General features: G+C 40.1%; 1 protein-coding gene and 1 long non-coding RNA gene across 4 annotated transcripts in view; both read left to right on the forward strand.

Annotated features, from left to right (window-relative positions):
- Positions 1–1,453: 1,453 nt before the first annotated feature.
- On the forward strand, positions 1,454–7,294 carry LOC311427120. The gene is made up of 3 exons (XR_014687214.1): positions 1,454–1,598; positions 2,422–2,644; positions 6,816–7,294. It is a non-coding gene; the product is annotated as an uncharacterized lncRNA (long non-coding RNA).
- Positions 7,295–18,753: 11,459 nt separating this feature from the next.
- The window catches only part of LNPEP (leucyl and cystinyl aminopeptidase), a 61,967-nt gene continuing 53,394 nt past the window's right edge, over positions 18,754–27,326 (forward strand). The window contains exon 1 of one of the 3 annotated variants that reach the window (XM_084503573.1): positions 18,754–19,148. Coding sequence is in view for 1 of the 3 variants with exons in the window: in XM_084503571.1 (XP_084359697.1) it covers positions 19,130–19,148 (19 nt within the window). In the remaining 2 variants the exon portion in view is untranslated. Of the gene's footprint in view, positions 19,149–25,531; positions 25,551–27,326 lie in introns of those variants that run through there. The other 2 variants (XM_084503571.1, XM_084503572.1) reach the window with 2 other exon arrangements.

Here is a 27,326-nt window from a genome sequence, read left to right on the forward strand (position 1 = left end):
CCAGCTACTAGGGAGAAAACTATCTCAGCTGAAACCAGGACTCCAATTTATGGAATACCAGAACCAGTTGTTTGTTTGTTTGTTTGTTTCACTGGAGGTAAGTTTAACTTGACAAAGAGAGAAAAATAACAAGCTGCATTTAAGGGAAACAGTGAACCTTCAAGAGTAAAGAAAACCCACCATGCACTGCGTACTGACCTCATCATTAAAGTGAGTCCCTTTTCAGAGAACCACAACAGCCATGTTGTATTTCTGGCAACAGAAATATGGTAATGTATCAGCGCACACTGGTCACAGTCTATACAGATCTCTCTGAAAACTGAGCTTTAAGGCTCTATCTATTGTCTTTAAAAATTGTGTCTTTTGGTCATGGCCCTTTTTCAGCAAATGGCTGAACAGGGTTGAAAGGGTTCAACAAAATATGCCTGTGACATAGGTATTAGAGAATTATTCCATCTCTCAGTACTGCATCTTAGCACTGAAGCTTTTCTTTTTTTGGTTGTTGTTGTGGTGAGGTCTCAGACTATGTTTTGTCTGTGTTTTTTATTTTTTTCAGTGCGGTCTTGGAAGTTCAGCTGTGGAGATCAAAGGGATGACGAATATGGAAACACCAGACAGGAATTCCTCTGGTTCTTGTGAAGTGAAGGGAAAACTTTAACATTGCAGGAGGTACATTTTTTAAATAATATTTTTGACGGATATAGGTATTTTCAGCTTGTCTTGCTGATCAGTAGCAGAGCTCCACTACTCTACTGAAAACTAAAGCAAGTATTGAAAGTATAGATTGGTATTGTGCAAGTGAGCTGATTCTCAGGACTCACTGAATTGTTACTTATTAGGCACAAAATTAATAAGATTATTATTAATAGTAATAGAGATAATACAGATAATAGTAATAATAATAATAAGGCAAGCTTTTTGAGTGTTTTGCTTGGGTGCTGTCCCTTATCCTCAGGTTATTTGTTTCTTATTTTTTTTCATACCCTTTTGTAGGTAGGAAGCTGAAGATGGCTAGATGCAAATCAGGCCAGAGAAAATTTTAAGTCTTTTTCATTTTATATAACTCTAAAAGTCAATATAAGAAAGAGAATATCGTGCTGAACTTCCTGCTTGCAGTATAAAATAAAAAAGATGGACATGCCCAATGTGATTCATTTACAAAAAAAAAAAAAAACAAAAAACAAAAAACCTTTATTTATTTTTTAAAAGAAATGCAGAAATATTATTTCATTGGCAAAATCAGGCAATAATTCCAGGCCTGGAAATGCAACAGCATCCTGGCTTGTATCAGGAATAGTGTGGCCAGCAGGACCGGGGAGGTGATCGTCCCCCTGTGCTCTGTTCTGGTGAGGCTGCACCTCAAGTACTGTGTTCAGTTTTGGGCCCCTCACTACAAGAAGGACATCGAGGCCCTGGAGCGTGTCCAGAGCAGGGCTATGGAGCTGGTGAGGGGCCTGGAGCACAAGTCCTGTGAGGGGTGGCTGAGGGAGCTGGGGCTGTTTAGTCAGGAGAAGAGGAGGCTCAGGGCAGACCTCATTGCTCTCTACAGCTGCCTGAAAAGAAGGTGTGGGGAGCTGGTGGTCAGCCTCTTCTCACAGGTAACCAGTTATAGGACCAGAGGGAATGGCCTCAAGTTGTGCTAGGGGAGGTTTAGGTTGGAAATGAGGAGACATTTCTGCTCAGAAAGAGCAGTCAGGCACTGGGACGGGTTGCCTAGGGAGGTGGTTTAAAAATTTATATATAACAGGCAAAGGTATTTGATCTTCTTGGCCTCATGAGCTGGATTGTAGAAACTTCATGCAGCCAAGAATTCCCTGAAAAGTACCATGAACCTTCCTGAATGAAAAGCAGAAGTAGTTCTGGGAGTGGTTCCCAGCAGCTTCCCAGGGATCCTGACACTACACTGCAGATAGAGCTGAGTAAACAGCTAAGTCCTGGCATAACCTCACAGCTGGAGCAGCTGGTGGCAAGGTTATGTGGTTGCCCATTCAATGGAGACAAGATTTTGTAAATATCAGGAATGAGAAGACCAGGAATGAGAAAGTCTTTTTCCAGCAGAATACTTTTTTTTTTTTTTTTTTTTTTTTTTTTTTTTTTCTGAATTCTTAGTACTCACCTGTGACTTGCAATACCCTCTTGTGTCCAGCATGAAATTAGTCTTTTCAGGAACTGGATTGGATGTGGTAGGAAATTAAAGTATGTGGCTTAGATACTTTTAGATACTTGCCTTCATTTAAGACCCATTGACTAGATGATTAACTTCTCAAGAAAAGCCTTGAAGTTGTGCAAATAGGAAATAAATGAACAGATTTGTGTGTGTGTGTGAAGTGCAGTTAGGTCGAAACATTAGTTGCTATCATCAAATGCTTTTTAACACTTTTCTCCTTTACGTTCATAATGTCTTTTCTCATGCTTTTCCAGCGTGCTGGAGTAATTTTCCAGATGATTTGTGGAATGGAACTCAGAAGAGACTATATAAGGAGAATTTACAAGTGACTCTTTGGGACTAAACCATGACCTGCTATCTGAGCCCTACATCTGTAAATTGGAGATACACCTTAGGAGTCATGCATCCTTGTATTTTTCCTTCTAAGTAGTCTTGTGCCTTTTTTTTTTTTTTTTTTTTTCCCCGTTAAAAAACAAGGTAAAGTACATGATTTTAATCTTACTATTACTCTGCTAATGAGTACATTGCTAATGGTATAATAAATGCCTGACAAGATTATCCTGAAATTTCCAATGCAAAGCAAGTAAAAAACTACTTTCCTGCCTCTCTCTATCCTATGCTAGTAAGAAATGAAAGAGAGAGCTATTCCAAATTTGGCTCAACTACCCAAGGAAAGGACTGTCCGTGTGCTATGGGGTAAACAGAAGTTTGCTGGAGTGGTTAGAGCATGATGAACTGGTATTTTGGTTAATATTTAATGTCAGCATGTTCTTGGGGATAGTCTTGTCCCAGCTGCTGTTCATCAGCTGTAATAATGTCACGTAAGGCCAATTTTGATGTAACACTGCTCTCTGATTTGCAGTTCTTCCACTTGCCATGCAATAAGGAGCCCAGTGCCTTCGCTGACCTTTTCTATTCCCTGGTTCTGTCAGTTGGTACACACAGCACAGCACAACAGTTCTGTTCCTTGTTGAATGATGAATGCTCCTCTGATGTTTATTTCTGTTCTCCACTCTGTTTATGGACTGGAATACTGTTCCTTCCCTCTGTGATCTAATGTGCTAAGAAGCTTTAGCCTGAATTTTAATACAAGCTACCCCAGCTCAGCTGTGAGTGCTATAGCTGGCTATCAATTAGTTTTCCCAGGAAGGAGAGATTGCCAAAAGTCAGAGTGATAAGTAGCTGGTGCTATTATGCTGTGTTACTTATTGTGCTACTTATTGAAATCCTCCCTGACTTTCAAATACTGGGCAGATTGCCAGATCCTTGAAAAAATGCAGCATGCATATAGACTTAGCTTATCATTTCAGCTGTGCCTATTAGCTTCTAAAACAAAAACTGGACCATCCTGTGTCTTGATTGGATGTAAATTCAGAGGATTAAAAGTGAGTGAAAATATGATTTGGCTAGGTATGGGTGAAAAATTTACATTACAGATTTTAAATTCTCCCTGTTTCTGTAGCTTTTTATAAAATCCATATTATTCTCATTTTCATGAAAACAAACAAACAAACAAACAAAAAACACTGCAAATTCATAGAAAGTATCTAATTCCAAGATATTTTCAGAATGGAGACATGAAGCTTTATGATGTTTAACCTCTAAGTCAATATGAGAGAGAAGCGTCAACTATATTAAAATGAGTCAAGCAAAATTGCAGGAAATATTATATAAGTTAGGCATTGATCTTGTCATGTTCTTTAATGTAGCCCTTAAATGAAGAGAAGATAAAACAAATAAACACAAACAGAAAATGTCTCATATATGATATAGGTGTGATTTGTATCATACTTCTGTGCTGACATCAGGCAGAAATATCTGCAGCCTATGAGTCTACGTAAAAACAATTAGAACCTGACCTCTTACCTTGTTCCAGTGTATAAAAGAATAGAAACCTCTATGCTTTGACAGGTATCAGCTATCTCAGAAAGGAAGGAATCTTCTTTGCTGAATTATATATATATATAAAAGATAGTACTAAGATATTTTAGCAGGAAAGCATAATGATCTCCATAGCAGTTCTGTAGAACATGAAAAATGTAGATGCATATTTTACTTTATGTAATTACTTTCCTGCACAGTTTTAAAAATTGTTCTTAAAAGAACAATTTTCAAAGCAAGATTTCTTGTGTAGTCTTTTCAGATTTGGCAACTACCGCACTGTAGAAACATTTACATCAGTACATTAAAGAAAACTCTAGGCACTGTGAAACCAGTTTAAAACCTACAATTCAGGTAACACAGGGAAGATTCAGACAATACAGATAACACAGTAAAATTAAACTGCATACTTTAAAAAAAAAAAAAAAAAAAAGTCCCTTTATTTTAAATAGATTCTAAAGCCTTTAAAACACATTCTAATAAATAACTATATAAGACTTGACTTCACTTGACAGACTCATCATGTTTGGTTCTAGAGACTCTAACAATACATCTTTATGAATGAGCAGTCTTAACTGCACAAGCTGATCACAAACTGGATAAAAGCTGTAATGAACTACTTATATTTCATTTCTCTAGGCTAATGAAGATGGATTTGAAAGGTGATACAATCAAGACCCATGATCTGTCAGCTCTTCTTCATGCTGTAGACTGGAACCCAATGTGTCAAAATATTACTTGGACAATTGAACTGAACTTAAAATGCTGGTATTTGCCTGCCTGCAAAATACTGCTATTAGTCATGGTTGGCAGGACATACCAAAAAATAAGATAAAGGTTAATTATTTGTGATTATTATAAATACTTATACAGGTAATTACCTTCCTTTCATTAGATCAGACATTTTTTAAAAAGAGATTAAAAAAAAAAAAAACAAACACCTAACATAACATATGACCCATGACTTGGAGAATTAAGTTCCAGGAGCTCTGGGGTAGTGTTTTAATGTGATGTGAATTCCAACCAAAATCTTAATAATCATTAGGAAAGAAAAATTTATTCAATTCGTGTAAAAAAGTTTGCAGATTATATTTTTCAGAAATGAAAATCTGAATTTAATTCACTGCAGAATAATATATGTCTTGCCAGGGTAGGCTTCTACTGTTTCAAATAACAAAACATTAGTCAACTGAGGTATATTTCTGGCTAGTAAAAACAATTCAAATTTATTGTCTTTTTGACTTGTCAAGTCACTGACAATAACATTTCAGAAGAAGATTTGCACTGCCAAAAATTCAGCTGAAGTAGTCTGAATTATAGCTAGTCTGAACAGTGATCAGAGTAGGAAAGTGCTTTTATTTTGCTTATTTTATATTTACTTTTATTTTAGTGAAAGAAAACATTTTTTACTTCCTGACAGATGTTCCCCTGTAGTACTGTATACTTTTTGTTCCTTTTGCTCATGAGAGATTAAAGTGCTGGAATTGACTAGTACCAACAAGTAGTCTGTATCCTGAACTGTTCAGTGAATTGTCTTTAGTGACATGTATTCTCTTCTGATTTAAGTGATTTGCAGCTCCTAAAGTATGCCATGAACCTTCAAAAGAAAAATGTAAATACTTACAGGTTTCTAAAGTGATGTCAAGTCTCTAAAATCCTATTAACATGAAAATGGTCTGATTATCACAGGTGGTATTCATCTCTCCCACTAACCTTCAAGGAAGCTGTAGGTGCTTGTCTTCTCTTTAGATGACTCAGTGTTATTTGAGGTATATCTTACTTTTCCTCTGAGTATGAGTAAGAAGATGTTTGTGACTTCCTATTAATACTTCTTGAAAGTTTGTATGCTTCTAGACATACTAACAAACAACCAGAAAGATAAAATATTTCAAATACTCTCACTAAAATTTTGTCTTTCAGTATTGGGTCATGACTAATCTATACAGCATGCTATAAGCTAGTATCCTTCCAGAGTACTGCTGTAGGCAATGGTTCTTACAGTAGTATGTGTATCCCTTTTTTATTTATACAGTGGGCTATCTAATATTCCTGTCTTTATTTTTTGTCTCTGCTTTGAAAAATATTTGCAGTTCACAACATAGACATGCATCTGATAAATAATTACTGTGTCACACAGAAGTTTTCTGGAAGCTGAAAACATATGTTTCTTATCTGTATCTGTTGCTCCTGTTTCTTATACGTATTCATTAAGCATTGGCAACAGGTACTGTTATAGATCATATATTGGGCCAGAGAATTTTATACCAAACGTAGTTCTTACACTATTAAATTCTAATTAAAATCAATGTGAATTTCTTATTAGGAAAACTGCCAAAATCACGTTTATTTCAATCATGATTAAAGTCATGTGCAAAATTTAGTGGGTGGTCTATTGCATGATAGGACAACTTCCTGTGCTCCTTGTTACAGGGACCACCTAAAGAAAAGTATAAAGGTGGGAGCTGAGCTTATCACAAGCTGTAATCATAACTGGCTGGAGCACTGCTTTACAGAAAAACTGACTTGACTCCTGCGATCTTGTCAATTTTCATAAGTCACTGGTGATTTATGTAATATGCAAGCCTCTTCTATGTACAGTGCTTCAGAGGTCAGGATAAGGAAAGGTTCACAACTCACTAATATGGTTATGTATTTTAAACACATTTTTTTACCTTGTCTGTTACATTTGATAGCAAGTGCTTTTCTGGTAGAGGTACATGATTAAAGCTGACCCAGATGAGGTATTGATTGACATTTCCTTTTTTAGATGAACTAATGGGATTGTGTAGGATACCATCATTAGGAGCATCAGATGGCTACAGAAGCACCTCGAACAGTCTCAGAAACTGGCTACTGAAGCAAGGTTGAAAAGAGAGTGGAATGACATCTGATAGATATGAACCAAATAAGAAAGGATGCAATTGTTTCTTTTCTGTGCTGGTGCTGGTGTTTTGGATACAGAATTCATTCAGAAAGGAAGTCCTGGGACAAGTTCATAATCTAGTAAAGCTGTCAACAGCAAATATAGATAAAAAATCTGAAAGAAACGTTTGAAGTTCTCCCTCATTTGAAACTGTCAAGTATGTCTGTAAGGAGGATCTGCTAGGAAAAAAAAAAAAAAAAAAAAAAAAAGGCTATGAACTGGTTCATAAGTCTTGTCAAAATATAATGCTGTAACTACCTGCCTGGGGATATACTTTGTCTGCTACGTAGCTGGAGGAAATTGAATACATGTATTTTTTCCTATTTCCTTTTGCTCTATTGTTCAACGTAGCTTTATTTATTTGGTTTGGTTTGGTTTATGGTTTTGGTAGGAGAATGTATTGAGTTTATATGGCAAGGTTTTGGTAGCAGGGGGACTGCAGGGGTGGCCTCTGTTAGAAGAATCAAGAAACTGCCCCATATTAGATAAGGGCCAGTTTCAGATGGCTCCAAAGGGCCCTGCTGCTGGCCAGAGCCAAGCCAATAAACAATGTTGTTTGCGCCATTGTAAGAGCAGATTTAAGAAAAGGGAAAAAATACTGCGGCATAACAACAGCTGTGGGACAGGAGTGAGCACCAGCCCTGCAGCCCCCAGGTGAGTGCCGCAGGAGGGCAGGAGGTGCTGCAGGCAGGCAGCAGCAGTTCCCCTGCGGGCTGTACAGGGAGAGGCCCCTGGTGGAGCAGGCTGTCCCCCTGCAGCCCATGGGTCCCACATGGAGCAGATCTCCACGCTGCAGCCCCCCCATGGGTGGAGGAGCCCCCGGTGGAGCAGGTGGATGTGGCCTGGAGGAGGCTGCGGCCCATGGAGAGCCCCCGCAGGAGCAGGCCCCGGGCCGGAGCTGCAGCCCGTGGAGAGGAGCCCACGCAGGAGCAGGGGCAGAGAGGGACCAAGAAGGAGTGGTGGAGACGAAGTGCTACAGACTGACCACAGCCCCCTTTGCCCCGTTCTCCTGTGCTGCATGGGGGGAGGAGGTAGAAGAGGTCAGATGGGGGGAAGGCATTTTTGGTTTCTTTCCTTTGGATCTCACTTGTCTAGCCTGTTAGTACTAGGCAGTAAATCTTACTGTCTCCCTATGCTGAGTCTGCTTTGCCCGTCACGATCCTTGTTGAGTGATCTCCCCATCCTTAACTTTTAAACCCTTTCCATTGCATTTTCTTTCCCTCTTTCTTTCAGAAGGGGGAGTGAGAGAGTGTTTGTGGTGGAGCTCAGCTGCCCATCAGGGTAAAACCACCACAGAGAAGGAAGTGAATATGATATTGCAGAAGTTTTTGGATGCAGATTGAAAGGGTGAAGAACATAGAGACTAGATTAAAAAAAAAAAAAAAAAAAAAAAAAGTTCCCATAAAGAAATGATTTGCTAAAGAGAAGCAGCTCTACAGAAAACACATGACCGCCTGCCACTGTCCTGCTATATGAATTTAGATCATATCATTTCTGCATTTTGCGACCTCCAAAACCTCCCTTCCCCTTCTGTTCAGACTTTACAGTCTATTTAAACTTCCCCTTGAATTTTTTCTCCACAATGCCCTGAAATGGACTCTTCTCACTGGGGTAGCCTGCTAATTTCACTTGGACTAATAATGTCAGAGACTGGGGAAAAAAGAGCATACTGTTTTTCCTCTTTCCCTACACAGCAGGTTCTCAATTTGACTCTTTCCTCTAGATATAAGTACATAGTGGTTTTTTGTTTGCCTGTTTGTTTTTGAATTTTAAAAAGGTGAATTTCAAAATAGGTGACAGAGGTAGTATGCACTATTACACCATGCTTCCTCCCACTCCTTTGCCCCCCAGATCAGTGAGTAATTGGTAAAAGCTCAGAAGGACAACTGACTTATTTAAAAACCCATAGCACAGCATTTTAGAGGGCTTCCATTGGTATGTTGCTTTAAAGATTTTTAGCCAACAAAATATCCTGTATACTCTATTCAATTTAGTTAGGAATTAGAGTGTCCTTTGAGTCTTACTTCTAAGATTGCTAGAAATTAATATATTGAGGCTTTCAAAGGAAATAAATTGATTTATTCCTGTGAAACGCTCTTGAGGTATACAGCTGCCTCGCACAATGAAATGCTAAGATCTTGCAGCTAGTTTGTGAAACATATCTAAGGATTTTACATGCTTCAATATGAATGCCCAACTTGAACGATCCTTTTGCCCCTACACCTACAACTCACTCTGGAAGGTGTGAGGTGCTCTGCCTGTCACTTGACCACAGGGTTGTCTCCAGATGCTTTTCACATTGCTGTATATGGCTCGTCTTCCACATATGGTTTGGCTGAAATGCTTTATTTAATTATATTGTTTTTTTATGCTTTCAGCATAGAAACAGCTTAAATCTTTTTGGACATGGTGCTTAGGGACATGGTTTTGCAAGCACATCTGCTTTTAGCTCATTTATCATTGAGCAATATATAGGCTGGAAAGAGGTGAGAATCAGCTACAGTTCTCTGTCTGCATGTCACTGCTGGAGAAGAGCTCTGCCACTAGCAAGTAAAGGTAGGTAGTTAGTGCAGAAAGTTATAGCCATTCATTACAGCCAGTTCTCATCTATACACCCTGGAGAAAGAAAACTGCTAACAAGGAGAAAAAAGGAGCTGCACCTTGATAGTACCCAATGTGCTGCATTCCCAAAGTAGTTTAGGGTCCCAGAGTTTCACAAATACGACCATATATAGCAGTATTTTACTTCAGATTTAAGCGAAGATGAAAAATTTATAGCCAATTACACCTCCTAATAACCCTGCAGTACAAGGTAGGCAGGATTAAAAAATGTATTACTCACTGTCAGTAAAAGTCTGCTTGTTGACAGTTGTTCCTTCCCCTTAGCCATTGTCAATTTCTTTGATGTTCACTTACAATCAGAGGGTTTGCTACTTGCAAGAGCCAGTTATTGCTCAGTTAGTATTTCTCCATTTCTGTAGTTAATTTGTTCCATGGTACAGTCCATGTTTTCCCTATATCATTTTGCAGGAAATAACTGTAGAGTGATATATTTAGCGGTGGTAAACTACTCTCAAGGCTTTGACAAGAAGTATTTTTTTTTTTTTGGAGAAATGTATAGTTTACTGTAAAAACTCAAAAACAATTCTAGTAAGTGCATGAGTTTTCCTGTAAGTTTTTACTATTTATCACTGTCAGCCTTTCCACACTTGAATGTACAAGGCATATGTCAAGGTGGCTCCAATTTCCTAATAGGTGAAGCTTATACGTGTCCTGTAACTCAAATATATTAATCTTCAGATGGTGAAATTTACCAAACAATGAATGGATCTCTAAGACAGTTAGGCAAGTAAAAATATTTCAATATTACCACAACAAGACAGGTTAAGCTTCTTCTGTAGATACTGTGTTTCTGCCCCACAACTCACTGGTAGATCTCTAAGGGAAAGACTTAAAATAAAGCTGCTATGATGCATCTCACCTTGCTGGTATAAATAAGGTTGTTAGAGGTTTTTTGTTTGTTTGTTTGTTTGTTTGTTTGTTTCCTGCTGTAAGTGACTGAATGGAAAGAAAGCTCTTCTATTCAGCCTGGCAATTATTTTTGGATGGTATTTTATGATGCTTATGGAAACAGCAATTGATGAAAAGATAAAGTTAAGTGCACTCAAATCTCAAACCAACCTACATTTTGTAAAGCCATCACAGCATACATCGAGAGCTCAGAAGCTCCTTTGTGCCTAAATAATTTTCATCTTTCTCCCAGGTTTTTCTTTTTCACTTGGATCTGTAAGCAGCTAACCAATAGAGTTTGTGAGCCTTTTTAGAACGCTTTTAGGAATTCCTTTGCAGAAACCTCTGTGCAATTTAGCCCATGTTTCCAATGCGGCTCAGGTGCTCACTAATGCCACTGAGCTGACTGTCTAGAGGAGGCAGCATGCTCCCACCGCTTCCCAGACCCAGTGACTTGCTCATAGTCAGCTCATATTTCTGCGGGTGCAACTGCTGCTCCGCTCTGCTCTGCTCTGCGAGGGCATGCCCAGAAGCCTCTGGCACAGAAGGAGCCTGTGTGTGCCAATGCTGTTATTTAAATAGCAGTGTCCCTCTGGCACACGCTCATCTCACACAATTTTTTGTTAAAATATGGAAGTGACGTCTCGTCTGCTGGTATGGTGATTTTGTTTTTCTTTTATTATCTTTCCCAAAGAAATGTGACACTATTGTAGTTTGTAGTTTGTCTTATATGGCAGTATCTCTGCTCGAAACATACTGCTGTGTGTCGGTGCTAAGTGATCCCAGGCAGTTGTTGCACAAGCAGCGGGCCACCCCTCACATTGTTAAATGGTGATTACATTACATGTTCCTAGTATTGTATCACCTCACAGCACACTGGCATTTCAAAGTACATATTCTGCATTCCAGCTGGACACCCCACCAAGCGTTGCACTGTTCCAATACTATGAACATCTGGTGGTATTCACCCAGTGTTTTGCAGTATTTCCTCCAGACGTGAAAAGTGCTGTAGTAGTTTTAGTTACAGGACAGTCCTACCTGTCTTCTTTTATCCCATTGTCCATTCTTTTGCTCCAAAGCCATTTTTCAGTGCCCAGCCACGGTAGCGCCTGATGAGTGCTAAGGGTTTCCATTACAGTGAGCACAAATGGGCTGCTGCACACACAGCTGAAGTCCTGTGAATTCCCCAGAAATTGGATGGTAAGACACTTAGATGTTACTCTTGGATGTCACCCTCAACTTCATATTTAATTTTTGGTAGATAAGAGACTTGCTGGGTAACCATAACATTCCTGTTTGTTGCTGATGTGTCACTGAAGGCTACAAACTACTGTGGCAAGTTCAAAGCTGACTGTTTTAGGAGAGCATTTTCTATTCACTGTTCCCAGAAGCTTGGTCCAGGGTTCCTGAACCATCACTTAGATTCTCTCCTATGTTTCTCACACTGGTAATGAGGGTGGAGGAAGCAGGATAGAAGGCATGGCCTTTTAATTATGATGGGGACACAGTGCCAGATATGCTTCGGGGATTGTGGGAAGCTAGCTAGGATGTTGCAAGAGCAGACTAGTAATTGCGTATGTGTACTTGCAGGTGGCCATTCCAGGGAATGTAAATCATGATTATTTATTTATCTATTTATTTTGCAGAAGACTGTGGTGGAAATGCAATGTTGCAGTGAGGTATCCCAGTTCACCAAACCATGACAATTAAAATTACTGTGAAATGCAGAGCTCTCTTTCTCCTCTACCTAGCTGGAAGCTGGCAGCTGTGGTGGTGAGATTTTATTCAGTCATAAAGGTGATGATTTTGCACTTGGACAGAAATCACCAGTGTTGGAAAGAACGTAGTCTTGCAATTAGCGTGCAGGTATGTGTCTGTGAATTCCATGGTTTCAGCTGCAGGGAAGATAGCAACCTGTTGATTTCTCCACACCAGGCTGTGGAAAAAACAGATTTCAGTCTGGAAAGTATGGAGTTAATTGCTGAGGTTTTGTAAATCACTGTAAAGCTGCTAAAATCAAATAGAGCTACACCAGTCTAGCCTTTTGTATCAGTAGTGTGGCCCCTTGACACAATCTAAAATATGCACAAAATCTTGAAAACTAGAGTCTAGCTAAAGAGTTTTCAAAAACTGACGCATTTAAAAACATTGCAGTGAAGGATTAAAAGTAGGCAGAGCTTGTGTTAATTTTGAGGGACTGACATTTTACATTATTTGATTCTCATATAAGTTACGTTTTCTTTGTCTTCAAGTCCCATGACAATATCTTGTTTCACTGTATGACTCAGTCTCAATGGAACCACTAACATGAAAGGTGACAAGTTAAAAAAGGGAGCACCAGTCATTTTATATGAGCATGTGATTTTTGGATATATCTCCTGAGTAAAGCTGAACCACAACATGGCTTTTTTTCTTAGTGGAAGGGCTTGTCAATACTTGAAAGCTGTTCCAGGTTAACTTGTTCAGTACTAGAGTGTCTTAAGTCCACAAAAATCTTTTATGCAGTATTGGTCCTCTGCCAACTGGTAGTTATTCTCTGCCTTCAAAGACAGATGTGGACGGATCATGCATTCCCAACCCATATAAAATTTTGGGTACCTGACAGAACTATCCCTCTGGTAAACCATATGGACTCTTTAGCTATTTGTGTCTGTTCATATCTATACTATCCACTGCTCTGAGCTTATCCTGACCAAGTGGCATGCTGATTTTTAAAACATTTTTTTGTACAATACCCATAATTATCTTTTCCAATTGTTACTACAAGGAGAGTTCACATACCTGTGTGTGAATGTATAGCTTATCTGTTTCCTATTTGTAATTTAGATTGCATTGAATTTCTCTGTAGAAATCTTGTAACTCTACTACTACTCTAATAACCAGAATCTCATAAAATCAGTGTTTCTTATGTATGTGGCTGTAAAACAAATGTATGGAGAGCCTTCCCAATGAATGGGTTGTGGACTATAATGTTACAACAGTAACAGTTGTCTAATAAGTTTCTCATGAAATGATAACTACCATCACCCAGTAGCACACAAGCCCCAACAGGCTTCTTGTGTAAATGGACTAAGTCCAATCTATTGCTTAGAATGACTGTTAAGAATAATAAAATAAAATAAAATAAAATAATTAAAATAAAATAAAATAAAATAAAATAAAATAAAATAAAATAAAATAAAATAAAATAAAATAAAATAAAATAAAATAAAATAGGTAAAAAGCATCAAGTATTGCCTAAGATAGAGAAAATGAAAGGGGCTGTATTAACTTCTGAAATTGTGAAATTGTTTTCACTTTTTATTGAAAAACGTAACAGAGTACTTTCACTGTATTTAGAAGTAATGTTATCTCTTAATGTTATCTCTATCAACTTGGTGTTACCATATTACTTGTTTTCTGCCTTCTTCAATGATTTGTTTTTAAAGGAACTTTGCCAACATATATATGGATATCAGTGAAAGAAATAAAACACCAGCAAAACTCACCTCAGGCAAGGGGAAGGAACTTTAGCTGCTGAATATATATTTAAATCAGAGCTGAAATATATTGGTGTCACTTCCTGCCTCCTTGTTCTCTTGAGCTGCTGCAACTTAGATTAGCATGGGTTAAAAGGTACCAACGGCCTGTGCATCTTTTTTACAGTATTCTGTGATCTCTGTCCTTCAACCTATGTTGTCTGACTTAAAGCTACATTTGCAGTGCAAGTAAAAGCTCTACAGCCTACTACATAATTTACGACTACGACAGAGAATCACTAAGCGAAATGTTTTGCTACTGAAGTTTTATTCTCATTGTTTTCTTACGATTTTCTCTTAGAATCTTCTTCAGATGATTGTAATGGTTTTTACACTCCTGAGAGCTTTGCACAACTGGAACCAAAATAGGGATGTCAAAACTAAGCCTTCCAGAAAAGTATGTACAACAATATGCATGTGTTCTGTAGCAATACCCTGACTGCCCTGCTATCCTCTGTGCTTGTTCCTGCTGTATGGAAGATAAATAAAACATCAACCAGATGCCACAGTCTTCCGTGCTGTATGGACATATCCATCAGAAGACAAGTTTTCTATTTTGGGTGATGCAGCAGTCTCATATTTCCTATTTCAACACTTCCATGATTTACATCACTTTGTTTTGTGATACCAGCACAAATATGAATAAACACGTGACATCAAGAGCTAGCTTTACTCTGCTTCTGATAAGTAGCTGATAATTTCACTTTCATTTCATCTTTCTTTTGCAGTTTCCCAGTTTACAGAAGCAGAAAATAACACTAATCATTGCCCAAGGGGTACTTCAAAGACGAGCTCTGAACACGGATCGCTTTTTAATTCTGCCATATTATTATGGCTATGAAAAACAGGATACTTAAGCATCCTTTTTATAATTTACTCATTAAGCACCGTAGTTAAAGTTCTCAAAATTCATGACTGTTGCTGTGACTTTATTGCAGTACATGTCAGTCAATGTTGACTTCAATAGGAAAAAAGTCATGCCAATGTCAAGTGTTTTCAAAATTAGCATGGATATATTCTGGCTACATCTCCTACTTTATAAAGCTTCTTTCTCAGGTTTATTACCATTTTCCCCTGAATTAAAAAACAGCTATTTTCAATGCTATAAAATTTCAGTTAGTGATAGATAAGAGGAACTGACAGCCTCCTGAACTGAGCTGAGAAGTGAATTACTGGAAAGGAAGGGCTAAGGCCATACCTGTAGAAAGCTGCAGAACTGAGCTCCAAGGAGGGGATTGGCATAGAAAGCTGTGCAGGTCTGTCAGCTCACCCCAACAGAGGTGAAGAATCTCCTTTCTCTTCTTTGCCTTTCACTTTGAGCAAAGGTTGCTCATCTGCATGTTCCTAAGCCCTCCTTTTTACTAATGCTAGCAAGATTCCTTTCAGGTTCCAATAAAAATCTGTAACTCAGAATTAAGCTACCTACTGATTTGCTGAATTAGTTTTATGCCAAGTTATGGAGTTGGAAGAGTTGAAACAGCCTGCCAAGGGAAATGGCATGTGCCAGAGCTGGTGCAAAGTAAGCAGTGAGAGCATCAGACAGGTATAGGCAGAGGGGAAGAGCTGAGCAGGGAGAAGGAGGACATCGCCATTTGGGTAAGTGGCAAGCTGTTAGGTCGGCCTAAATTATCATGCTTAATTGTATTCTAATATCATCTAAGAAGAGTCAGCTTTTGAATCATGCTCTGTAGTATTTTGATCACAAAAGCTGGCAAGTCATTTCTGTGTTACTTGGTGGATGTATTAATAATACATGATAATTTCTTGTTAGAACACTTTTTAAAATCAAAAATAAGATGTGAGTCTTTACAGTCTAGAGGTAAGATACAAAAGTTCCAGAAATATTTCATATGGAAGAGAAAAAACAATAGATTTAATTTTATGACCTGGAAGTTTTGATAGTGTTTTGTTTCTTTTTATGACTTAACAGAAACAGTGAAACAGAGAGACCATTTACAGGCAACCTGTCTATACTACAATAAAATGATCTGATGTGCTAGCCCATGACTCTTCCTCCTGAGAACACACCTAAGATTGGCTCTTGATCTGTATTGTAGCACTGTAATCCATCAAGGCTCTTAATGTGCCACTGTCATTTCTATGTGGCTGTCAGGAATGGAACTGCAAATGGCACTTTGACAAATCCTTCTTCCAGGCCATAGAAAATGCAGTATTTTCTGGGCTCTAAGAAAATATACAGTTATGCAATTAAAGCAAATAATTTTGTGAGCAATTGGATTAATAATACGTGGTTGTCTTTATATCTGTTGATTCATTTCAAGTTCTTGATGGAAGATGTTCTTGCATCTGGTTACTTAAATGCTCCCTGTCTCTTATGTACCTCTATATGCAAAATTATAATTGTTCCTGTGCAAGGATTCTCGGGTGTTTAGTTCATGGTGGAATATTTTTTCTCACTGAGGCACTTAGAGTACTTTCCTCTCTTAGATTTATTTTCATCTAACTGTTAGAAATATCATTGCCTTTGAGATGCTTTCCCTATCATAAATGTGTTGTAGTCAATCAACGGTCTCAAAACTTCTGAAAGAGACACAGAAAGAGGCCAAACTATTCAAAAAGGAGTGTAGATCTAGGAAATATTGCCGATAAACACATAGCAATGACGATTCTTTGGAAGGACCTGCTTATCTCATGTATGAAAACACCTACAGAAATAAATAAATGGATAGATAGATAATAGATAAAGTAGATAAAGCTATTGTCTGTTTTGAAAACATAATGCTGTGGATTGCTTGGGATAATACTCTGAGCAAACACTGGCTACCAACAGCTGCACTTGCTGGAGGTGTGGGAGAGGGTGTCAGAGTTACGCAGTTATGAGTACAGCCATGAAACAATTTCAGCTTTAAACACTAAGCCTCACATTAAGGAGAAAACTAACACATCACCCTGTGGTATCAACCACCTAAGTCAAGGAATAAAGAGAACTGCACCATTTCTGCTCTGGCTTTAGACTGGGGCAATCTTTGCATTTCCTCCTGAGGTTGTTGGCCAGATGCTTCACCAGTCCCACACCTGAGTGTGAGCTACCTCTGACATATTTTAAAAAGGCTGGTGAAGTAACTTGCTTGCCTTTGAACCTCTGGAGTCCTTTTAACTGCTCAACTACAAACCTCTATGTCCCATTACAGCATACAGATCTTGCTGGACACTTTCCACTGTATCAAAGGCACCCGACTGTCTACCTGACGCTTGTGCTGTTTGTAGGGCCAGGTCTCTGTTCCTCTGACCAGAAAAATAAACCAGAACAAAGAAGGTCTGAGTCATGTTTCCTGCTGTTTAAAAGCTGAAATATCTCAGACATTGTTTAGGGAAAGCAGGTCTTCAAATATGAGAAAGAGGCAGGCCTGCTAGCAATCCCATGGAAAAGACTCAGCTGAAGACACTGCTGAATGCAGGCTGCCAAACAAGGGTGAAACATAAGCTGTTGCAGACATTTTAAGACTGTACTTAGGGCTTCAAACATTTAAATAAATGTTTTATTCTGTATTTTAGGGAAAAAAAAAAAAAAAAAGGCAGCATGGTAATTATTGGTTTAAAGACATAAAAAATAATTTAACATCCTTCACTTTTATAAATTGCTTGTACCATTACTAAACCATAACTAAAAACTGAATTTTACAGTGAAAAGGATCTCTAACTTTGGACATAGATTTTTATCATACTGTAGAAATTCTAGCTTTTTGATTTTAACAGCTCCATCAAAACTGGAGCTTCAGTTCTAATTCTGCTCTAAATGTGCTTATAAAAATTATACTGAAACTTATTCATCTAATATCGGATGGATATGAATAAGAGCTATGAAATTACCTCTATACCTAACTTTATCTGTATGAATAGTTCTCACTGTATTCTTTTGAAAATTGATTTTAATAGGAACATCCAGATATGGAAATTTCTGCTCATGACCATGACCTTATTTTGGCTCTTCTGCTTCACAGAGATGTATCATGCTAATTAAGGATTTTGGATTGAGAAAATGAAGAATGGTGAAAGGAAGTGATTGAGAGCTCAAAAAAGTCACCCAGGCCTCTCTGCAGTCTCTGTGTGATACCGTGTAGGATCCCAGCGCTGCAGAGTCAGCTGTGGTCTTATTAATGCTTCGTTAATGTATTTAAATACAGGTCAGGCAGGGTTAGTGCTCAGAAAAGTAGCCTCTCAGGACATTTAAAGCTGTGAAAAGAAATGCTTTGCTGTTTTAATAGTTTGTTAACATAAAGCCTTTCTTACAAGGAGAGGCTGTTGTGATGTCTTATTACGAGGAGTGTCATGCTGCCGCTGTGAGAGGATCGCAGCGAATGGTCACTGAAACCATACAGCAGCGTGCCTAGCGTTAGGGCTAGCGTTTAACTTTAAACATGAAATATCTCTAACACCGAGTTGGTGCTATCGGGGTGTCAAGGTAGGTAAGTCACCGAGGTGTGGACAAGTGCCTGCACGGGTTTAGGAAGCAGTGAGCACAGGAGTGGTAACCGGGCTCTAGCTCTCGTGTGCCTCAAGCCCTGTCAGAAAAGCTGAGGAAGAAACACAGGGCTATACTTTGTTTTTATCTATCTATTTATTTATTTATTTTTTTTTGGGGGGGCAGAACAAACAGGGGGCCTTTAAATCCCGAGCCGCCGGCCCAAACTCGCCGCCTGGCAGCGCACAAGATGGCACTTTAGGCCGGCAGCAAGGGCCGGGGGCCGGGCGGGCAGGCAGGGAGGCACCGCACCGCACCGCACCGCACCGCACCCCGGAGGCCTCTTGGCGGCCTGCGCCCCGCAGCCCCCGGCCTCCATCGCAGCCCTCCCGGCCGGCAGGAGGCGGCGGGGCCCCGGGGGGCCGCGGCCTGGGCCTGCCTCGCCGGCGGAGGGGCGGCGCCGGGCGGGGACTGCGGGCGGCCCGGGCTGAGCCGCGCCGGGCAGGGCAGGGCAGGGCAGGGCAGCGCCCGGCCGCGGAGCGAGCATGCGGCGGCGGCGGGGGGAGGACGGGTGAAGAGCGGCGGCTGCGCCTCCTCCTCCTCCTCCTCCTCTTCCTCCACCCTCCTTCTCCTTCTCCTCCTCCTCCTCCTCCGCTCGTCTCGCCAGGGCTTCGCCGCCGGGGCTGCGGGAGGAGCCGGGCAGGAAGATGGAGCCGTTCCCCAGCGGTGAGTATCGGCGGCCCCTGCCCGCGGCTTGGGACGTGGCTGCGGGGCTTGGTGTTGGCAGGGTGCGGGAGCCGCCTCCTCCTCCTCTTCCTCCTCCTCCTCCTCCTCTTCTTCCTCCTGCTCCGTGCTCGCAGCCTCCCCGGTGCCCTGGGCCCGGAGCGAAGCGGGGGCAGCCCAAGATGGAGCCGAGCATCCGTCCCGCACCTCGGGCGCCGGGCAGAGTTTGTGACAGATCCGGGGGGAAAAAAAAAAAAAAAAAAGAAAGGCAAACTCTTCTCAAACTCTTCCCAAATCCACTAAAGCTACAACTTGTGCACCGCATGGTTTGAAACCAGAAGGCTAGCAGCCAGAACTGCGGGGTTATGTTGTCGGTTTAACTAGCAATGTTGGCTCCTTTTCTTTCTTCTTCTCTCTTTTTTTTTTTTTTTTTAATGGCACCTCTGTGTTAGGCGATGTTGTAACTGCAGCTTGTACAAGCAGTTGGTGTTTTGTTTTTGTACTTAATCCTGCCTTTCGCTCCCTCGGCTAACTGCAGTCACCGAGTTGTAGCCTACGCTCCCGTAAAGAGCCTCCCTCTTCAATGCACTTGGAGAGGGAATTGTTTTTAAAGTCGTCTTGCTAAGTCTTTCCCCCCTTTTTTTTTTTTTTTTTTTTTTAAGAGAGGCAGCCATCGTGCTGCTGTGGCTTTAAGGTCTGTTTGTCATAACCCTGTTCCTGCGTTGTGCAACAAAACGCCAGAAAGGTCTGTCTGCGCTTCAGCTGGGGAAATGGAAGTGGTGTCGAGGCCTGAGCACGCAGCTCGAGGGTGCTTTCTGCCCCTGCTGAGAAGTGACGGCCGGGCAGTCATGCACACAGCCTCCTGACTCGGTGCCCTGAAGTGAAAGCTGTGGCCCAGGGGTGCTGGTGACACTGTTGGGGAGAAGACCTGGAGCTGGGCTGGCTTTAGGCAATGAATTTCCTCCAGAAAGCTGCCCCTGCTGGAAGGGGGACTTAAAGAGAATGTGCAAAGATTAGAGCAGAGATGTTGCTTGTTATCTTGATGATCTTTGTGTGTGTTTGGTGCTCAACAGCAGCTGCTGAAATCTGAAGTGGAGGCTTACACTACTTTTTCTTTTTTTGAATGGAGTATTTGTTTCAGGGCTGGTGGTCTGGAAGGCAGATCTGTAGGCATCAAATCTTTCAACAGGCTGTGTTGCACAGTAACCGAGAGGTTTTTGGTTTGGTCTTACACGGTAGTAATGAGTTTTTTGTCAATCTGTATGTCGACTTCCTGTGTGAAGTGCTGTGTAAACTCAGAAGGAAAGATGACTATCACAGGAAGCTGAAAATGTTATATTTGTGGCTCTTGAGCTCTCCGGGGCTCTTACCTTTGTAAAACAGAAAGAACAGGTTGGATCTTAAGGTTTTCAGGGAGCAGTTTAGTTTCCCTTACAGAAATTAATACCATTTAATCCCCCTTTTAGAAATTACAAATAGTATTTAGTCTTCCTCCTTTTCTTCTTTGATATCACATTGTCCCACCTCTTCACTAGTAGCCTAGGTCCAGTCTTGGTTGGTGAGATCTCTGCGCCCTTTCTCTCCTTCCTGGGGGTGTAGGTGGAGGTATGTTTGAGGTCTGTAGCAGTGGAGGGACACCTCATCACAGATCTATTCTTAGGGCCTGGAATAGCTGAATTAGTAAATGTTTCAGGAACATTTGTGTTACTAATAGCATTTTATTTTTGAGCCAAATTCTTCTATTTTAGGTAACTGTTCTTAATTTGAGACTTTTCCAGAAAAGTGAGTAGTTAGTGTAATTAGAAGTGCATGCAAGGCTTCATGTTTGTTGCATGTGAATTTTTTTCTATTTTGTGTGATCTCATATCCCTCTAAATTGGGAACTGCAAAATAGTGAACATAACTCATTAATTCTGACTAGTAACTTGTTACCTAAACTGTTTCACAACAACAAAAAAAAAAGAAGAAAGAAAAAGTGAAATGTTTCCAGTGATAAATGAAATTCTGACTAACAGGGATATGTTATGTAATTTGGGGCATGTCTCTTTTGGACAATACTGCAAAATATTTTGCAAGTCTTTTGTTTTTACTTTTAGGTTATATATATTTCTGAAAGGCTATTTCACCATTTCCTGTTTAATACCTTAAACTTTAAACTTTTTTTCCCATTTGACATACAAGGAAGACGTAGAAACACTGCAACAGTGTGTTTATCACTTAAGATAGGTGATGTGCAAAATCAAGGAAGTACACAAAGAGTCATTTGTGATGTTATGCTGAAATGCAAACAACAATCACTTTCACTAACTTATTTGAATCATGTTAATCTTTTCACAGCAAATGGCAGCTTTAAATGAAAGCTCATTACATAGCTAAACTGATGAACAAAATAAAAAAAGTTCTCATGGGAATAAGTGCAGAATCCTTTTGCAGAAGGAAAAAAAAAAAAAAAAGCCAAGCAAGGTAGCAAAATAATTTGTGGAAGAAAGTAATTTGCGAAATTTATTTCAGCTTGTTCCTGCCAATGCTGAAATGTTTTCCTTCATTGTGTCAGTAGTGCTAGGAAAAACATACAGGAGATTGCAGGAGCTTGTTCTGTGTGCATAGCCTAAGTATTGGGGTATGCCTAAGTATATGCTTACACCAAACTGTCAATGTTGTATGCTGTTGTGTCATGGACCAGAAGGCCTCTTGTTTGTTTAGGACTTAACAGTACAGGTTAAAGCAAGACTGAACAATATGTTTTAGCAGGATGATAAATAAAAAGTCTAAGATGTCTGTTCTAAGTGCCTTTTTTCTTCCTTGTTCTTACATATCCCAACATTTTGCTTTAATCAAATATTACCAACAAAAAATTTCTGCTTCCATTTATATGTTTCTAAACATGTCTCACATTGTTCAAATCCATGCTGCTAGATGGTGTTTTTCCACAAAGCCATGTTGTAACATCTGTAGCTTGTGTTCCTGTGTCAGCTAAGCTAACCTAGAAACCCTTTTCTCAATGAGCTGGTTATTTGTTTGCTTCTACTGCACTCCTGTGAAGTCTCTGTCTAGCTTGGAATGCTTGGAAATAAGTGAAGTAATTCAGATACAGCCTGTGTAGCTGAGAGAGGTCTTCCCTCTCCTTGCTGCATTACTGTATATACACAGACAGACAATGACGTGCTCTGTTCTGCTGGGACTTCACACTACGAGCTTGGATCTGGATGCATTGTGTTAGCAACATAACTGGGACAGAGTACTCCAGCATCTGTTGTAGAAAGAAAAGTAATTTGATGATCAGAATAAGGAGGGGAGTAGATGAACATATGAAGAGAAAAATAGACTTGAAAGAAATAAATCTGCCTAAAGTGTTTCCTCTTGGAGAGAGTAAACGCTGAGTTGGAAAGGGACTGAAAATGCCTTGCCCTGTTAAAACTATGTCCGAAGATCTGAGCATGAATGTTCAGCATGGGTTGCCTGTTAGTACATTTCTGCTGAGGAGATGGTGTTCCACTTGCAAGGTCTCTAATGAGTCAAAACTGTTGAAAGCTTTTGTTGATCTCACTATCTGTTGTCCGGAAAAGTATTCCGGGACTCTTTTTCTGGCATGGTGGTGCACACATACATGTAGTCCAGCAGCTGTTTGATATTTGCAAGGCCACAGGCACGTTTATGAGATAAAAACCCTATAATGACAGCTATAGAAAATGTTGAGAACTACTAAAAGATAGGAAAAAAACACAACTGTTGATCAACTAAACAAGCAGCTAATCAGAACATTTTTTCATATCCTGTGTGCATGTTAATTACCTACTAAAGAAGCCAAAGTTACCTCTATTTAGTGCATGTCTCTTTTTTTAGCGATGAATTCAGCTCAAGCTTTTCTTTTTCTCCCTCACACAGTGATTTAAATCAAGTCCAGTGAATTTCCAACTTAGCTGGACTCTGAAGGACATTTTTGTTCATGATGTAGAATAGCAGAGATCATGTAGAAGAACAAAAATACTAGGTTTTCTTTGAGTGAAAGCAATACTAATCCTTTGGCTATGAGACAAGCTTGGCTGCAGGTACTGCTTAGACTTCCTGCCGGGCAGTAGCTTAACACGAGATCCAATGAATTTTTAAAACACAACAGCATTTTTAAGAGCTGGGTTTTATGTATCTAAATGTTTTAAAGAATCGTATGTACATGCTAATAGCGACATTTTCACTATTTTTGGTACTGCTTTAAATAGTGGAGGTGTGTTGAACTTAGATTGTAAGAACCACAAAAATATTTTGTGCCCTGTAGCCAGGAAGAAAGGAAGTGAACAGATGGAGGCTCTTGAAGGGAACGTGGAGAGAGGGAAGAGCCCTAGAAAACTCATCGAGCTGATCACAGAGGTAGGGATTTCAGGGTAATAGGATGTGCTCTGCTCTGCTTGCCTCCCTGAGGCACAGCTGATGTTTTAACCCATGGTGATCATTGGCTCATGAAAGAGGCTCAAATAAAATCTCAGTGCCCAGTTTTTTGGTTGGTTGGTTTGGGGTAATGTATGGCTGCGCTGGTTTTCACTGCAACTGCAGACAGGAGTCCTAGTCCCACAGAAATCTGAGATGTCTTGGTGTTTTCTTGTTACTGTGGAAATAGGGTATTTTAGTTTTGATTATTTTTTTTTTTTTTCCTCCTGAAGTTTCAGTGTTTGGAAGATCCTGTTTTAGTCTTCCTTGTTGAGTGTGGCTGAGTGCAGAGAGCTGTTTTTGGTCTGTAATCACTCTTTGACAAGGAAGGAATCGATTCTGCAAGCACTCAAGTTCTTGTCTGACTGTACATCCGTGTCACAGTGTCGCTGACTTTTAAGGGGAACCACTTGTGGTTAAAGCTAAGAATGTGCCTCGTTTGCTTACTGCTCCGGGGCCAAGCACTGCTGTAGTTTTAAGCCTTCCTTTTGTATAAAATCCGACACTTGAAAACAATTTCTTCTGCTGTAGTAATGAACTGTTAACACATCGATAGTGATTTGTGACTGTTTTTCATGCACGTAAACCAATCTTTCTGGAACAGCCGGGCTTGTATTTGTGGGAGCCCAAAAAGCTTCAGAATCCTTTAAAACCCTTATTGCTTCTAAGCTGAAGCTTCTGCAGGTAAGAGAAAAAGACCAGGAGTAGTTGGCTCTATGAGCTGTCAGTTTTACTATCCAAATTTGTCGCTGACAGGCATATTAATGAGGTCTTGGCACAACTGATTCTCTTTAAGTATGACGATGAGCATGAGTAAAGTGCTATTCTACAAACAACTGGAAAATGATTAAAGGGACCATCACAAAATACACACTGCAGCAAAGAAAATGTAAATGTGAGGAAGGTAGGAGCTAAATAATGTTGTTTTAAGTGTGCAAACCTGTTAAACTTTGGGGGAAAAAAAAAATAAAAACAATTCAAGGAAACAGTTTAAATTTTCCTTCACGTCTGTCATGATGCTGTGATGCTACTATGACGGTGGTCTGCATTGCAGTGGTGGGAGCGCTGTTTTTGTTCTGCATTATGTACTCTGATTGAGCTAGCAGGCTCCATCACAGCAACTGACTTGTTGGCAACTCCGTTGATTGATTTGGCAAAAGTTCAGGCTGCTGCTGTGCTGGAGGGATGGTGCCTAGAATAGAAGAGGCTACACTAAATGTCAATATCCTTTATGTTCCTTGTGATATTTCCACCCCCCCCCCCCCCCCCCCCCTTTATGTATGTAAAGCAGTGACAGGTATTAATGGGCAGTATGTGAATGCAGGGAATTATAAGGTAACTTTTCATCTGCAGAAGTAATGGTTGTGGGATTAAGATCAATGAAGGGAAAAAAAACAAACACTTGTGGAGCAGAACTTAAGCCTTAGTTTAAGGGGTTGTGTCATTGACAGGTCTATGATTTACAAAAATTATTCTACATAAGAAACGGTGGTTAGAAATGTGCTTTGTCTAGAGAGGAACTGAATTGTGTCCCTCTCCCCCTGTTTCATCTCTTCTTCTCACCTTGTTATTTTCTTCCTTTTTCTTGGCAGCAGTTTGTGTTTTGAAATACGTATAAATCTAGTAATAGTGATGCAGCCAAGGATACCCACATTTCTGGTCAGAGCAACCCAGCATACGCACAAGACTGAAATACCTGCGGGCAGGCATGGATTGTAGATAGGAGCTCTCGCAGGGCTGGCTCTAGAGTGACCCTGCTGGTATTTCTGCAGAAACCTTCCCCAAACCCTGCAGGGCATGTTTATCTGATGCACAGATCGCGCTGGCACTCTGCGCAGTCAGCAGCTCTCCCACCTGCTTTTTCTGTGGTGACACTGAGTGAAAGAGATGATCCCCCGGTACCTTCTGAAAAGCGTCTGATATTTGGGCTGTCTCCTTCCCCGTCGAGGTGGTGGCTGCAATGAAGCTGATTTCAAGCTGACAGTGAGTATGTGACAGCTCTTGGAGCAATTTAGATCTCAGTATTTCTTGAGCTACCATGCAGGCATACTGCCTTTTTTCTCTGTTGGAGTGCTTTGTCTTGTTGTAAAGTAAGTCTGACAGATACTCATTTCCTTCTGACTTACAGGTGTTTTTATGCAGTGTATCGTAGGAGTTACCAAATGTGTATTAAGTAAGAGCAGCAATCCAAAAGGCACATCAGGCTTTCTCGTTTGTTGTTGTTGATGGGTTTTCTTGTTTGTTTTAGACGGTGCTCAGGATGAGAGGGTTTGATAGTTGGAATTTACTGCTTAGGAAAACAAACAAAGCCAACTAAGCAAGCACTGGGCTGCATGCAGCCTTACAGCTTGTCTAACAATCCACTAGCTGCAGAGTTCTCTATTGTATTTCTACTGAACAGCTGATAACTGGCTGAGAAATCTTTTGTAACTTAGCTGTGAACAGCCTGGTATTCATCAGCCATGGCTATATGTAGTCAAGCAGACAGTCTACAGCCCCGAATATGGGAGCTTCAGAAGCTGGAGAAATTTAAGACAGCTTCCAGCGAGTCCCCAAGGCTGGATTGGATGCCTTTTCATTAGATCCCTGTGGTCAAACAGTTTCTATCATTTTAATTGCAAAACATACCCTTGATCAGGTTGGAAACAGGAAACTAAAAGGCTGTCTAATAACATTAGTTTTCAGTGCCCTCTTTCCCTGATGTCCTTGCATTTTGCCCAATCAGTGACTGAGGACAGAGCGCTGCCTTAATGCTGCCGGGACTCGTGTAAGGTTTCCTCTCCCAGCAGCTAAAGAGTAGAGTCACTTAAAACAACCTCCTGCTCTTCCCTTCCCTCTACCTTCCCCCTACTTTTCACTGTGGAAGCTGAAGTCCTGCAGATTGAAAACTGACAACATCTGGCAAAGTGTGAATGGACATGTTATGCCTACGCTGGATATCAAAATCTGGACGAAGCTTGCTCTGGGTAGCTTTAAATTCTCCAGTAATCTTTACTGACCTCCAGGGAAAGTTATGTACTTACATTTTTGCCAATCAAATGGCTAAAGGATTCAGTAAATGATAGTCACTCTCTCTTTTATCTTCTGAAACATTTTATTTTTATTGACAGCAAAAAAGGTAGTGATTTGAAATGACATATCAATAATTGCATGCCAACCTACTTAAAACTTTATAGCTAGATGTTGAAATGTAATTGATTCATGTGGTTCTTCAGTCTGAGGTCTTGCCAAAGAAAATGTGTTTGTGCTTTCCTTAAAAATCAGGAAAAGGCTTTAAGGAAGTCTTTCAGAAGCACCCAAGACAAATAAACAGAGTCTTAAATGAGATTACACTCTCAGCCCTTGTTTCTTATGGCAATTTAAGATAAGAGAGGATTTGAAAATACATAACCATGTATTGTTTTAATTTCCATCATACGGCCTTGTTGGTGGAATTTTGCTCTAAGCTACGTGCAGGAGCTTGCTATTGAAATATTTGATCTCATGTTTGTAAGTGGAATAAAAATAATTACAAAACAAAAAGGCAAAAGTAGGCCTTCCACTACAGTCAGGAGGAAGGGATGTTGAATAGAGAGAGACCTTGTATGGCTTGGATCTTAGGCTGCCTTGTTTATTTTGGTTTGGAAAGCGGCATTTATCCACCTTTACAATTCAGGAAAAACAGTTCAAGTTAGGATCATACAAAAAATTACGATGTGTTTTTTCAAACCAGCCTATATTCTGTGCATTTTTTGTTTGTCCTTCCCTTGTGACCCAATG

Source organism: Aythya ferina, assembly GCF_964211825.1.
Source record: "Aythya ferina genome assembly, chromosome: Z".
NCBI lineage: Eukaryota > Metazoa > Chordata > Aves > Anseriformes > Anatidae > Aythya > Aythya ferina.